The 13185-nt window shown below is 38.2% G+C and overlaps 1 protein-coding gene across 1 annotated transcript in view; it reads right to left on the bottom strand.

The window, feature by feature from the left end:
• The window catches only part of LOC149172506 (uncharacterized), a 287733-nt gene that overhangs the window by 92051 nt on the left and 182497 nt on the right, over nucleotides 1–13185 (bottom strand). Inside the window, exons 23-25 of the mRNA XM_089426345.1 lie at nucleotides 9058–9156; nucleotides 8830–8973; nucleotides 8467–8535 (exon numbers count right to left, since the gene is read on the bottom strand). Coding sequence (XP_089282471.1) covers nucleotides 8467–8535; nucleotides 8830–8973; nucleotides 9058–9156 — 312 coding nt within the window. The remainder of the gene's footprint in view (nucleotides 1–8466; nucleotides 8536–8829; nucleotides 8974–9057; nucleotides 9157–13185) is intronic.

Raw genomic sequence — 13185 nt, 5'->3', positions numbered from 1 at the left:
TGCTTATCTTAATCTTGATGATCCTTTCTTATAGAATTCATCAACTTGAGAACATCCTAATAGTCATTATGAATTCCTCCCTAGTTAAGAGGGAGTATCGAATTTTGTAACTAGGTTCGGTCCTCATAATATTATGTAAAATATCAATAGAATTTTTTTTTTTGAAAATTGAATTTTATAGTATGTTTATGTCTCTCCAAATGCCTAAGTCGTCCCTCCAAGAAGTCATTTTGGCCTACCTATGAAGACACCCATTCGCTCTTGACCAAGGTTATATAAAGATCATCTGTCTCCCTCCACAAGTTATCCATGCGAAGAACAAAACATCTAAAACAGTGTGAAGTTTCTTTGAGGCATGGAAACAATACGAATTATTTCTAAGGAATGACACATTTGTGGAAGCATACGAAGTCTGGGAAGATGAAGTTTGGACCTATGGAAGACTGCAACAGACCAAATTGTGGATAGTTTGAGACATCTTATCTTGGAGATCTTGGAGGGTTGACCTGGGATTTGGAGAATGGTTATATACTGGTCAGTTTGTCTATGACTTTGATGTCTCTTGTTGAACTGATTCTAGAAGGAAGGATTTGTTGGGTTTTCCCCTTATGGGTTTTGCCCTTGCCACTAGCCTAATCTTTGGTGTCTCTTTTCTCTTATATCTCTACTTTCTTTATGTTCCCGAATGTGTAATTGCTTGACGACTTAATAATGAAAATGATAAAAGGAAACTTATATATCAGTCACAAGTAATTACCATGATAAAAAATTCTAGCTTGCAAATGAATTTCAACAGAAATTTGATACCCCATCCAACCCATCTTCATATCTCAAATTGTTTGATGATGTCATCTTTGCATATCAACCACGACCACAAAATCTAGCTGCAAAATTTTAAGAAATAATTATGTTGCTACAAAAAGGAAAATTCTTTGTTGCAAACCCTCGTGATCTCAGATATCCCTTTCAGAGTCTTCTAGATAGCTTTGATACTATATTAAAATTTCTAATACCAGCCACATTTATTTTCTCACGGGAATTTAATTTATCCCTAGTTTATATTTACCCAAATAATAACTGGATCACTGAAAAATAAAATCGTCGGTATCATTAACTTCTAGAATTAAAAATAAGCAGTGGAAATAAACCAAAGAGATCAATCACACATTGCAAAATTAATTAACCCACACAATTCTCTGTCATTTCAGATACAAGGAAAAATACAATCTAGAACATGCTACTCGGCTCCCTCTGAATGAATTCGGCCCAAGTGAATAGGCCTCAAGGATATCAACCTCCAAATGAAATCTCTCTAAAGAAATCAGCCTCTAGCAATTTGATCTGCGCCTTCGAGCCACTCGATCTGCGCGTTTCCACTAATGTGCACCAAAAAAACCTACGTTAACGGATCCGGCAGCTGAGGGTCCGAGATCTCCGTATCCACGGATCTAGTACGGATCCGGATCCGGATACGGAAAAATACGTTGGAAAAACGGCACGTGGCGAATATCAGTGTTTGGAAACGGCTCGTCTTTCCTGGAAACATATGGTTAGTCAATGCCGGAACTTGCATACCTTAAAACCGAAAAAGTAAAAGCGTTGTATGCGTGGCAGTTTAGTTTAGGGTTTTTGCTTTGATGTTTGCGTTAAAGTGAGGTGGTCCCCCATTGGTCGGCAGTCAGGCGGAACAGAAAAAAACAGTGGAACAGAAGCGTTTGGCGTTTACCTCTGAGTTTCTTGGCGTTTAGCTTCAGGGGGCCCAGCGTTCCAGTTGTGTCGGCTGGACCAGAAACCGGGCAAGGTATTTATGATTACAGCCGCATTGTTTTATATTATAACCATTATATATTATAATTTATAACCATTGTTACAACTTACGGGTCCACCGTCCACGGTTCTGGGTTTAGACGCGTCCACGGTTCTGGGTTCAGTCGATATTCATATATATTATAACCTTTATAGTTTATATATTATAAGTTTATAACAATTGTTACGGGTCCACGGTTCTGGGTTTACCACAGCGGTGAGCGTTTACAAATTAGAAATACGAGCTCTAGAATCAAGCCACGGGAGCGTTTATAAATAGCTGCGCGCTGCCCTTCCATAGCGTAGAGACTATAGTCTATAGGGGTGTGAAATCATAAATCATAACCGTAAAAATTTAAATATATAAATATAAATATATATAAATAATTGAAAACATCGGCCACTGTTTATCCTAATGTATTATTATTTTGAAAAGACTGAGATTTTAATGAAAATACTTTCACCTCACCTACGGTCGACTCATAAAATTTGTTCAATAAAAATTCTTTAATGAATTACACATCTCATAATGTTAAAATTATGAAAAGACTATACATTATTATAACTCTAATACATCTACGAAACAACAAAACAAATATTCTAACTAATATTATATTATTTAAAGACAACCAAATCACGTTCTCAAAACGATATTCTAAATCTGAGATCAGGGTTAAGGAATATCAGGGTTTATAAATATAAATTATCAGAGTTTATCAGATACCTGTTAAATTATCAGAGTTTATCTGATACCTGTTAAATTATCAGAGTTTATAAATATAAATTATCAGCGTTAAGGTATCAGGGTTTATAAATATAAATTATCAGAGTTTATAAATATAAATTATCAGCGTTAAATCTGATACCTGTTAAATCTTGGCGTTTGTCTATATATAAATATATTAGTTATTTAATTCAAATTGTGTATGGATAATTAATATTATTAAATTTTAATACATTATATTTGAATTTTATATGCAGTTGTGAGTATCAGTAACGTAATTTATATATCATTATGGAGCCATCACAGCACGAGCAGAGTGAAAGAGAAATCATCAAGACAGACCCAAAATCTCCTCTATGGCAGTATGTGGAGATTATTGGAAAAAATCCCGGAGGTGGTTCATTTAAATGGAAGTGCAATGAATGCCAAGATATAAAACATGGCTCATATACTAGAGTGAAGGCCCATCTCACTGGTCAAACTAACACAGGGGTGCAAGTATGCACCGGACCAAAAGATGCAAATGGCAAACTTGGCAAAGGTTTGAGTCCTGGAAAAATGCAATTCTATGCATCTTTGCAAGACGTTGCTGATAGGAAGCATGCTAAGGGAAAGTACCCTGTGCAAAGCTCTACAACTAGGCCTCCATTGCCATTTAGGCCTATTGCCACAACTAATAAAAGGCCCACTCTAGGCCCTCTTGAAGCATCATTCAATAATCAAGGTAGAGAGACAGCTGATGAACATGTAGCTCGTTGCATCTATGCAAATGGGCTAGCATTCAATTTGGTGTGTTCCCCTTATTGGCAACAAATGATTAAAGCAGTGAATGAAGCGCCGAAAGGGTACAAAAGCCCTGGATATGAAAAGGTCCGCACTACTTTGTTGGCATCAGAAAGACAATCTGTGGATAGAAAACTACAGACAATCCGGGATACATGGGCAGAAACAGGGGTGTCCATCATTTCTGATGGATGGAGAGATCAAAGAAACCGTCCATTGATTAACGTTGCAGTATGCCCCCAAGGGGCAATGTTTTTGAAGGCTATTGATTGCAGTGGAATAGAGAAAGATGCATCTTTCATATCCACAATTCTTATTGAGGCAATAGAAAGTGTGGGGCCACATAATGTTGTCCAAGTCATTACGGACAATGCACAAGTTTGTAAAGCTGCAGGTTTGATTGTGGAGAGTCAATATGATCACATCTTTTGGACTCCATGTGCAGTACATTCACTGAACCTTATGCTTGCCAAGATTGGTGAGATTGAATGGATTAATGAAATATATGTAGCAGCAAAGGAAATCCAAATGTTCATAACCAATCATTCAATGTCCCAGGCCATTTATAGAGGTTTTGCAAAGTTGGAGCTACTAAAGGTATTCTCTTTTAATCAATATTATTTGTATTGGAAATTCTTTTAATTGCAAATTTATATATGATTTCTCATTTCAATTTGAGATTTGACTTTTGTACTTTTTGAAACTTGTAGGTTGCTGAAACTCGTTTTGCCTCCCACACTCTTGTCATAAAGAGGCTTGTGGAGGTGAGACAAGCATTACAAGCAATGGTCATTGACCCTCTTTGGGAATCATGGAGGACTTCCACTTCTGATAGAGGGCAAAAAATCAAGTCCATCATTCTTGATGATGCATGGTGGGACAAGGTCCAATATCTTCTACGGTTCACTGAACCAATCTTGACCTTGATCAGGGCATTTGATACAGATACACCTTGCTTGGGGGAAGTTTATGAAAACATTGATAGTATGTTAGAGAGGATAAGGGAAATTATCAGGGCAAGTGAAAATGACCCTGATGAAACATTCTATTATTTAGTGAAAGACATAGTTACAGAAAGGTGGAACAAAATGACCACACCATTACACCTTCTGGCATATGCATTGCACCCTAAATACTATCATTCCAAAGTTTTGTCTTTACCAGGTAGAACAGCACCAAACAAGGATTCTGAAGTGGTACAAGGATACAAAACAGCTTTGAGGAAAATTTATAGAGATATGGGAGTTGCAATGGAAGTCCGCCAAGAATTTGGAGGGTTTGTACAGTCTACAGGTAGCTTTTCAGATCCAGTAGCTATGGACGATCGAGGACATCTTGATCCTATTACTTGGTGGGGCTTCCATGGTGGGGATAGCATTCATCTCTCTACTTTAGCCACCAAGTTATTATCACAGGTTGCTAGTTCCTCATCAGCTGAGAGGAATTGGAGTACATATGGCTTCATCCATTCAGTGAAGCGAAACAGGCTGGGAGCGGCAAAGGCTGAGGATCTTGTTTATGTTCATTCCAACCTCCGTCTTCTATCACATGTTGAACCAGAGTATAAAAAAGGTCCGAATAGGATGTGGGATGTGGAGCCTGAGATCTCTGACTTGAACCTGACACTAAATGCCATGACTCACCTCAACCCACTTGAGGACATTGTTCCACCACCAGTCCAGCCTACTGATGCAACTTCCTACATTCCAAGACCCCCATCATCTATTCATGATGTAGAGTTGCAATATGCAGAAGATAGAGATCCATTTGAAGATATGTAAATGTATTTACTGTTAACATTTATGATATTATGATCTTTTTTGTTACTTTGTATGACGGATGATGCATCATTTCAGTGTTTCAGTCTTCCTATTCATAATATATCTAATGGTTTCGGTTCTAAAAGTGTTTGATGGTTCAATGGAGTAATTGATTTTTGAACTCTAAAGTGTTTTTTAAAATTTTAAAAATATTATTATATTTTATTTTTTTGTACGTGACGTATCCTTGCCGTATCTGGATCTTGCATTTTCAAAAAACTAGCGGATCCGGATCCGGATCCGTATCCGTATCCGTATCCGAATCCTGGTAACATAGGAAAAAACCTTGCCACTCCAGCAACTCAGCCTCCTCCAAACAAACATGATCTCCCTCTAGCAATTCAACCCGGCAATATCCTCCAACTCGACCCTCCTGGATTCGCTCAAGCCATAGTTTTGAACACCCGATCTAATCGAACCGAAGATCAGTCAAACCAATCGGTTAGCTTCTTGAGATATCAAACCCCTGCAATCTCCTCCAACTCGACCCTCTTGAATTCGCTCAAACCGTAGTTTTGAAAATCAGTCTGATCGAACTGAAGATCAATCAAATTGATCGGTTAGCTCCCTAAGATATCAAACCAGCCCAACAAAACTGATATGCTTGTTGATCAAGACCGATTGGGTGCCAAACCAACCAATTTGGTATATAACCGGTTGATTTTGTCAAAAAAAAGTCGGTTAAGAAGCCACGTGGTTGGGCACCTTGATGGGACTCGCGGGTGGTTTTTAGCAAACCATGGTAGGTTCCCTCCTAAATCTAGCCCCCTAACCTTATAAAAGGATGCCTAAGCTCCTATTTGCCTCACACATTTGATTTCTAGTGTTTGTGAGCATATGAGAGCTTGGACAGTTCTACAAAAACAAGTTTGGAGGTTCTTTGTCATCTTGGAGCTAGTTTGGAGTTGTCTGGTGGAGTTGGGGGTGTTGATCATAATGCAAATCTGGTAGTTGAACCAAGAGTTGAAGGAAGTGAACCACCCAAACCAAGCATGGCACATGGTGATTCGTGAGGGAAGTAGTAGTCATGCAGCTCGGTGAACTCATACTTCGAGTTTTGTTAGGCCTAGTGTTGTTGCTCATGAGGCTAGAGAGGAGTTTGAGGAGTCCTCAAACTTTGAGCTAGATGATGTTTATGTAGCTCCTGGTGATGATCCCATGTGTAGTAGCGGTGATGAGTTTGATGAACAATCATGTTGATCAGTGATTTGTAGTAGGCTAGTGGCCTAGCAGCTTGAGTTGTATCATTGCTTTTGGACTTTGGAGGCCATTTAGAGCCTCATTGTGGCATTTTTTTTGGACTATAAAGGCCATATAGAGCCTCACTGGTTTTTTATTTTGTTGATGATATCATTGATATGTATTGCACTCGGTGCTATTTTGATATATGCACCCTTACATGGTATATAGATGATAATACTTTCCATATTTCGTCTCAATTGGTTTGGAATCGTGGTTTCTAATCTTAAAAATAAGTTTTCTTCATTAAAATTAATTATTTTATTTATTATTTCCAATTATGGTTTATTGAATGTGGTTCGATCCGATTTGATCCCATTCTGGTTTGAATCATGGTTAGATAGGCGGTTGGTTCGAAAACCAGTTCCAATTTTTAAAAATATGGCTAAAACCCACTCGCACTTCTTCCTTCTCTACGCACTAGTCACTAAGCCACTCACACTGCAGAGAGAATCACTCTCTCTCGTGGTGACTCGCTCACACACTTGTGCTCTTCACTGTGTCTTCATCTCCATCGCCAACCATCCAAATCCCTAACCCCAATCTCCTCTCTAGAAACATCTTGAAGATTCCTTCCAGAAATATCTTGAATCTTCCTTCAAGAAACATCTTGAAGATCAAGAGTTGAGATTATTTAAGTAATTAAATTATTTATCCTTATAAAATAACCCAATAGTCCACAATAATTAATTGACTTTAATTACTAAACTTTTCGTAAGCTAAACTTAGGAAAGAAGACATAAATCACTAGAAGACGCAGATAATGTCTTCCACATGTTAAGAAACCAAGCAATTGTAGAAGACCTTGCAATGATACTCACATCAACACATCTCCATCTTACACCACTGGAGGTGGCACACTTGGTGGATCCTAACAGATCACGATATATGGTGATCTATCTCTATCCGGAGTCAACGAGAGCCAACTTGAAGTTGTCCCAAATAGATCTTGAGCAAGTGCATCCAATGTTTGCATGTAATGGGTAGGTTGACAATGATACCAAAAAGTGCTCTATGTAGAAGGGCATCTTTAAGCCCAAGCTCGTCGAAGGTGTGTTCGAGATAAATGTACAAACCATATATATCCTCTCTAATAGCCCAATTCAATACCTATCTAATCAACAAGAGATGGCTTGACACATAAAGGGAGAAGTAGAACAAGTGAAGGCGCTTTAGGGAGATAGTAATCGATTGAAGAAGCCAAGACTCCTCTAAGAACCAACCCTGTGCCCAGCCGAAGGGAAAAATCCAAAGCAAGAGCCTCTAAGGAGCAAATTGCAAGGTAGGGATACCTTTATCTCTCGGGGGCAAAGTTTTTGAGAGATCACACTCTATGAAGGAAAGAAACCAAATAGAAGATGACCTTGGGGCAGAAAGGGAAAACATCAGACTGTGCCTAGATGATGGGCTACAGAGCTGTCCACTTACAACTAATGACACACTTGGGAAGCAAGACTTGTACTCTCTCCAACCTAATCCAATTTGTTTGCAACATCCTCAATGCCCAGATCTTGGAGCCATAAAGAACTATGTAGTATGGTCTAATAATTGCCTCCATGGGATAGAGTTTAGTCAAGATGTCCTAACTGCCCCTAGAAGCTCTATCTCTTAATCAGGGCCAAGGAACCATACCCTTCACTAAGCCGAGGCTACAAGGTCTACCATCAACCCAAGCAAGGTCCCATGAACTATACTCCCAAGCAAGTGTAAGCTGTCGTGATCCTGTGGTGATCATTTACACAGGCCAGGACCCTATATCAATAGCTTGATCTGTAAGAAAATATCATATATGATAATCTATAGTAAAAAAATAAATTATAGTTGTCTTATTGCTACCATGGGATCAATCAGAAAAGCAAAGAACTCGAACAGAATTTTTTTCACAGGATGTACATAGATAGAAAGAAAGGGATTAAAATTAGGTTTAGTGCCTTTAAACCGCTAACCCCACCCCTCTATAATATACAAAAAACAAGAAACAAAAAAACAATACAAACAAACAAACGAGACAACAATACAAGAAGTTATAACCTGTCCAATTTAGCAACAGGGTGAATAAAGTATCTCCAAAGAAGTAGGTTCACATAAGCTCACCTTGCCTCCGCCAGCATATAGTGCCAAAAGCATTCTTTCTTCACCAACTCTGTCCTTTTCCTCATCTTCCTGGTACAATATAGAATACAGATTTATCGACTGATCACTTATCAACTAAGAAAGATAATGAGAACAACTATGCAATTCTTCTCATAACATCCAGTCACTGTAAAGGAATATAACAGAAATTGTATAGGAAAAAATTGTGAATCTACTTTGTGTCTATACAATGTCAATTTCATGGCAACTTCGGCCTTTGTAGTGAAATACAAAATAATCCCCTTTATAAATGATAGAAAAGATGTAAAGATCGTAAGTCTTACAAAAGATTTTCCATAAACAGTTATGCCTATATGATAGTACCTTCCCATAGATCAGAAGCTTCATTTCAAGCAGAGTACCGACAACAGACAAGTTTGTCTTCTCTGACACAACCACTGGTTGACAGCTTTCATCTTCAGATTCAGCACCACTAAGATTTCCAGGTATGCTCATGGACAGAGGGGCCTGAAAAGAACAAATTTAATAAAATAATTCTGTGACAGAAAATATCATAATTCGTTTCAATCTTGGGTTGAGTAAGAAAATTACAGATGCTTTATATATAGCGTGAACAAACGCCTTCATCCATTCTGCCTTTGAATGCTCATCTTTGAACTGCAGGACAACTGCGCTAGAGGACTCCAATGCCTGAAAATAAAATCAAGGGAAAAAAATATTCTTCAGACCAATGAAAAAGCCCAAGCCTAGTATGAAATTTCGAAGTAACTCAATCTGCTCAAAGCACAGCAAAAGATGATCAAATATATTTAGAAGATTCATGAAGCACCAATTTATGAAAAATGCTTAAACTTGAAAAGTGTCTAATGTTGTCAATGATTGCTAGCTGGGTCAGTGAAATCAGGTGGCTAATATAGCTCCCACCTCAGTTTAATTCTATTGAAGTGACATGCTTATGCTTGTGCTCACACTTGTGGATGTGCAACTGCACAGGCAACAGCAGTTGGGGCTAGATGGAATCCTGTTTTAATTTGGCAGAATAGATACCCCCCACTCACGGCTGCTTAACTGAAGAGCAACCAGTTTGAATGATGGACATGTTAGCCCAATGATGACAAGTGGAAGCTTAGTCCAATAAAACAAAAAAATGTCTCTAATGTTACCATGCACTTCGTTGCATCAGAAGTTAGCTTCCCATCATTCTTAGGATCGGGGCCTAAAAACAAAGAAGGATATAGCACACTAAATTCCTATCAATCCAGAAAAACTTAGGAGCATCCTTTGAATCATTCTTCACAAGTCACACAAAAATGACACAGGAAGTACTCAGCTACCTAAATTCCTATCAATCCAGAAAAACTTAGGAGCATCCTTTGAATCATTCTTCACAAGTCACACAAAAATGACACAGGAAGTACTCAGCTACCTATATGTCATGAAGGCAACCATGCCAAGTGCTTAAGCCTTATACAGCTACAAGATATGTCAATTTCCTAAGCATCATTCCAACACCTATTTGGTTTAGTATATTCAATGAAATCAACAACCCTTACCCTCAAGAATTTCACTCTTGCACTCAAGTCATGCTCCGCCCAATCTCCTTCCCCAGAACCAATCCAGTGTGTATATTTCACTCTGCATAAACAAATTCTACCCCTTCCTATTATACCAACGCCAAATATGACTTTCTGCCCAGTTCACCATTTCAATTATTTGCCATGGGTCCATACTAGCAAAATATATAAAAGAAAGAAAAAGAAGATATGTGTGTATGCAATTAAGATATGCTTGCCTGAGGATGGGGTTGAGAAATGTGGGTACAGGTTTCAAATGTGGAAGAGAATAGATCCAAATATCAGCATACAGCAACAAGAGAATGACACGAAGGAGACATTAGTAGACAAGAAGACAAATGAAGGGGGGCAATTTAGAGCCAGAGAGACAACAGGGTAAGTCAACCAATTGGGGTCAAACCTCTACAAAAAAATGAAAAGAGAAATAGAAGATGGAAAAAAATAAGATACTAGGGACTGGGGAGTGAGGATATGTGTGTTAGGTACTGTTGCCCATCAAAATGGGTAACCCCCTAGGAGCATAGTATTCAAAACCGGAACCGGTGACTGGACCAGTCCACCAATCAAACCAGTTTTTGAACCAGAACCGGAAAAACTGGATTGGTCAGATCTCAATGAACCAGTCTTTAAAAAAATACATGAAATAATTAAGTTTTAATGAAAAAAAAAACTATTTTTCAGATTTAAAACCAGGATTCCAAACCAATAGAGACACAATATACAAAGTTTGCTCATAAGTATATCATGTAAAGGTGAATATATCAAAAAGGCATTGAGTGCAATACATATCAGCAACAAAATACATAATTAATGAGGCACTAAATGGCCCATAGTGTCCAAAAACAATGCTACAAGCTATTGGGGCACTGACCTGCAACAAATCTATATATCAGTGATCAATATGATCACTCCTCATCATGATCAAACTCATCACCACTACTAGACATGGGATCATGTCATCAACATGAGCTACATAAACATCATATGGCCCAGATTCTAAGGACTCCTCAAACTCCTCTGCAACCTCAGTAGTAGTAGCAACATAACTAGACATCAAAACTACAAACCACTAATCAACATGATCACTCATGATACTCATCATTGATTCAGCACTACTAAAATGGGATCATCAACAAGAGCTACATAAACATCATCTAGCTCAAAGTCTTTAGACTTGGATTACTCAACTTTATAATATGGTAGAATTGAAAAGTTTAACATGCCTAACCAACGATTTTGGTTTGAGTGAAGAGTTCATTTCCTCAACCTTATATCGTAGGAAAAGCTTGCCATGCCTAACCAATTATTTTCTTTTGAGTGAAGGGTACATTTTTGTTAAGGCCATGGTAGATGAATTCAACAAGCAATACCACCAACATCAACAAATTTCAACAATCAATGCCACCAACATCAAAGTACTTAAAGGGATTCATGTTCTTGATCAAATGTCAATCTCATACCCTCATGCATGATAGAATCAATTGGAAACACTGCAATCCCCTAAATCTTGAAACTCTGAAAACCATTAAGTCTGTTGGATTTTGAAACTTGGAGGGATTGTTTTAGGAGGGAAATATCCCCTAGTTTCTCTCAAAACCGCTCAAAAAAACCAAAAACAGCTCACATGGGGTCCGTAATCGAGTTGGCAATAAACCGACCGATTTATGACGGAACCAGCTAGTTTATGGAAAAATTGCACGATTCCGTTATTAGTCGATTAACTTATGGCCAATTAATGCCAAAACCCTAGCCCATAGGGATAAAAACTAGTTTTTCTTCTGGTTAGGTACCACCACCTAATGAACTGGTTGGTTTGACTGGTTTATGATTCGAACTGGCCAGTTTTGAATACTATACCTAGGAGAGAACTTTTCACCTATTTTGGACTACCAACTCCTACAAATTGGCTTGATGATGATAATATGCCAACTCCTACAGATTAGCTTGATGATGATAATATGCCAACTCTTCCACCATCTACACCAGTCACTACATCTCTCACCATCCGACATTCCTCTTGGATGAAGGTGGGCTACCACTCAACAGGTACTTGGATCATTTTGCAATTGAGTGCTTTTACCTAAAGTTATGGGCATTTATCATGGATAAAGGGGTGATCTGGATGATTGCCCGATCTTGATTGTTGACCTGTTCTCTCACCTTACCAATGGGGTTAATTTTTAGCCTTGATCCAATGGGACCTCCCTTAGGGCCTTAGGGTTATAGGAGGGGCACTACTTGGAAAATATGGATTGAAATAGCATGTTCACTCTCCCTTACACAATACTTAAATTACATATCACATTATAAACCTTTTATACCATCTCCATTCTTTGGGCCCAACTTGTCATTGGCTCATTGGGATTTGGTACCCTCTTATCCACATCATTGAGTAGGGCTAGAAAACTGTTAGAAAATCAAAAGGTAGAATGATTTTCTTATCTTGATAATTACTTGTGGTTTCTTAGCAATCTTTATTAACTTCTTTTATGTCTTCTTTTATCTTCTTATCATCAAGAAACTACCAAACCATGAACATGAAGATCAAGGACACAAGATGTAAGCTCTCAATCAGGGAAAAACCCCTATTCTAGTGGAAAACCCAAATTTCTCCTCTTCCTTTAGAACCAAATCAAATGAGACAACCAAGACCTTTGACCAAGCCAAAAGACTTCTCCAATCCACCAAGTCAGCCTCCAAAATAGTTAGCCAAACTTCAGAAGTCTACTCAAGTCAAACTGCTTCAATACTGCATCAAACTCAAATTTCGGCCCTACTACATCAAGAATTTTGGCCTTACTACAAACTTGCAACTTCGGCCCTCCTGCAACTCCTAAAATCTCACGCATGTGCGCAAAATCAAGAGAAAAACAAGCTCCTTCCCTTCGCTAGGGATTCTTTGTACTATTCCTAAATTGAAATATTGTGTTGGAAACACTGAGAGGGGGGGTGAATCAGTATTCCTTTTCAATTGTTACTTTTACCAGTTAGATCACTTATATTAAGAACACAAAATGAACAATAAGAACAAATGCTTTTATTAATTTCTTCAATAAATCAAGTACAATATATGTAGGGATCCAACCCTAGATGAAGACACTGATCTTCAATCTCCCATGCTCCAACCTCTATTTTCCAAGCACCG

This window comes from Pinus tabuliformis, chromosome 4_2, assembly GCF_031772625.1.
Source record: "Pinus tabuliformis cultivar Carrire ecotype Pingquan chromosome 4_2, CPIR1, whole genome shotgun sequence".
NCBI classification, from domain to species: Eukaryota; Viridiplantae; Streptophyta; class Pinopsida; order Pinales; family Pinaceae; genus Pinus; species Pinus tabuliformis.
Note: the sequence above shows the minus strand (reverse complement) of the source record. Positions and strands in the feature narration are given on the sequence as shown.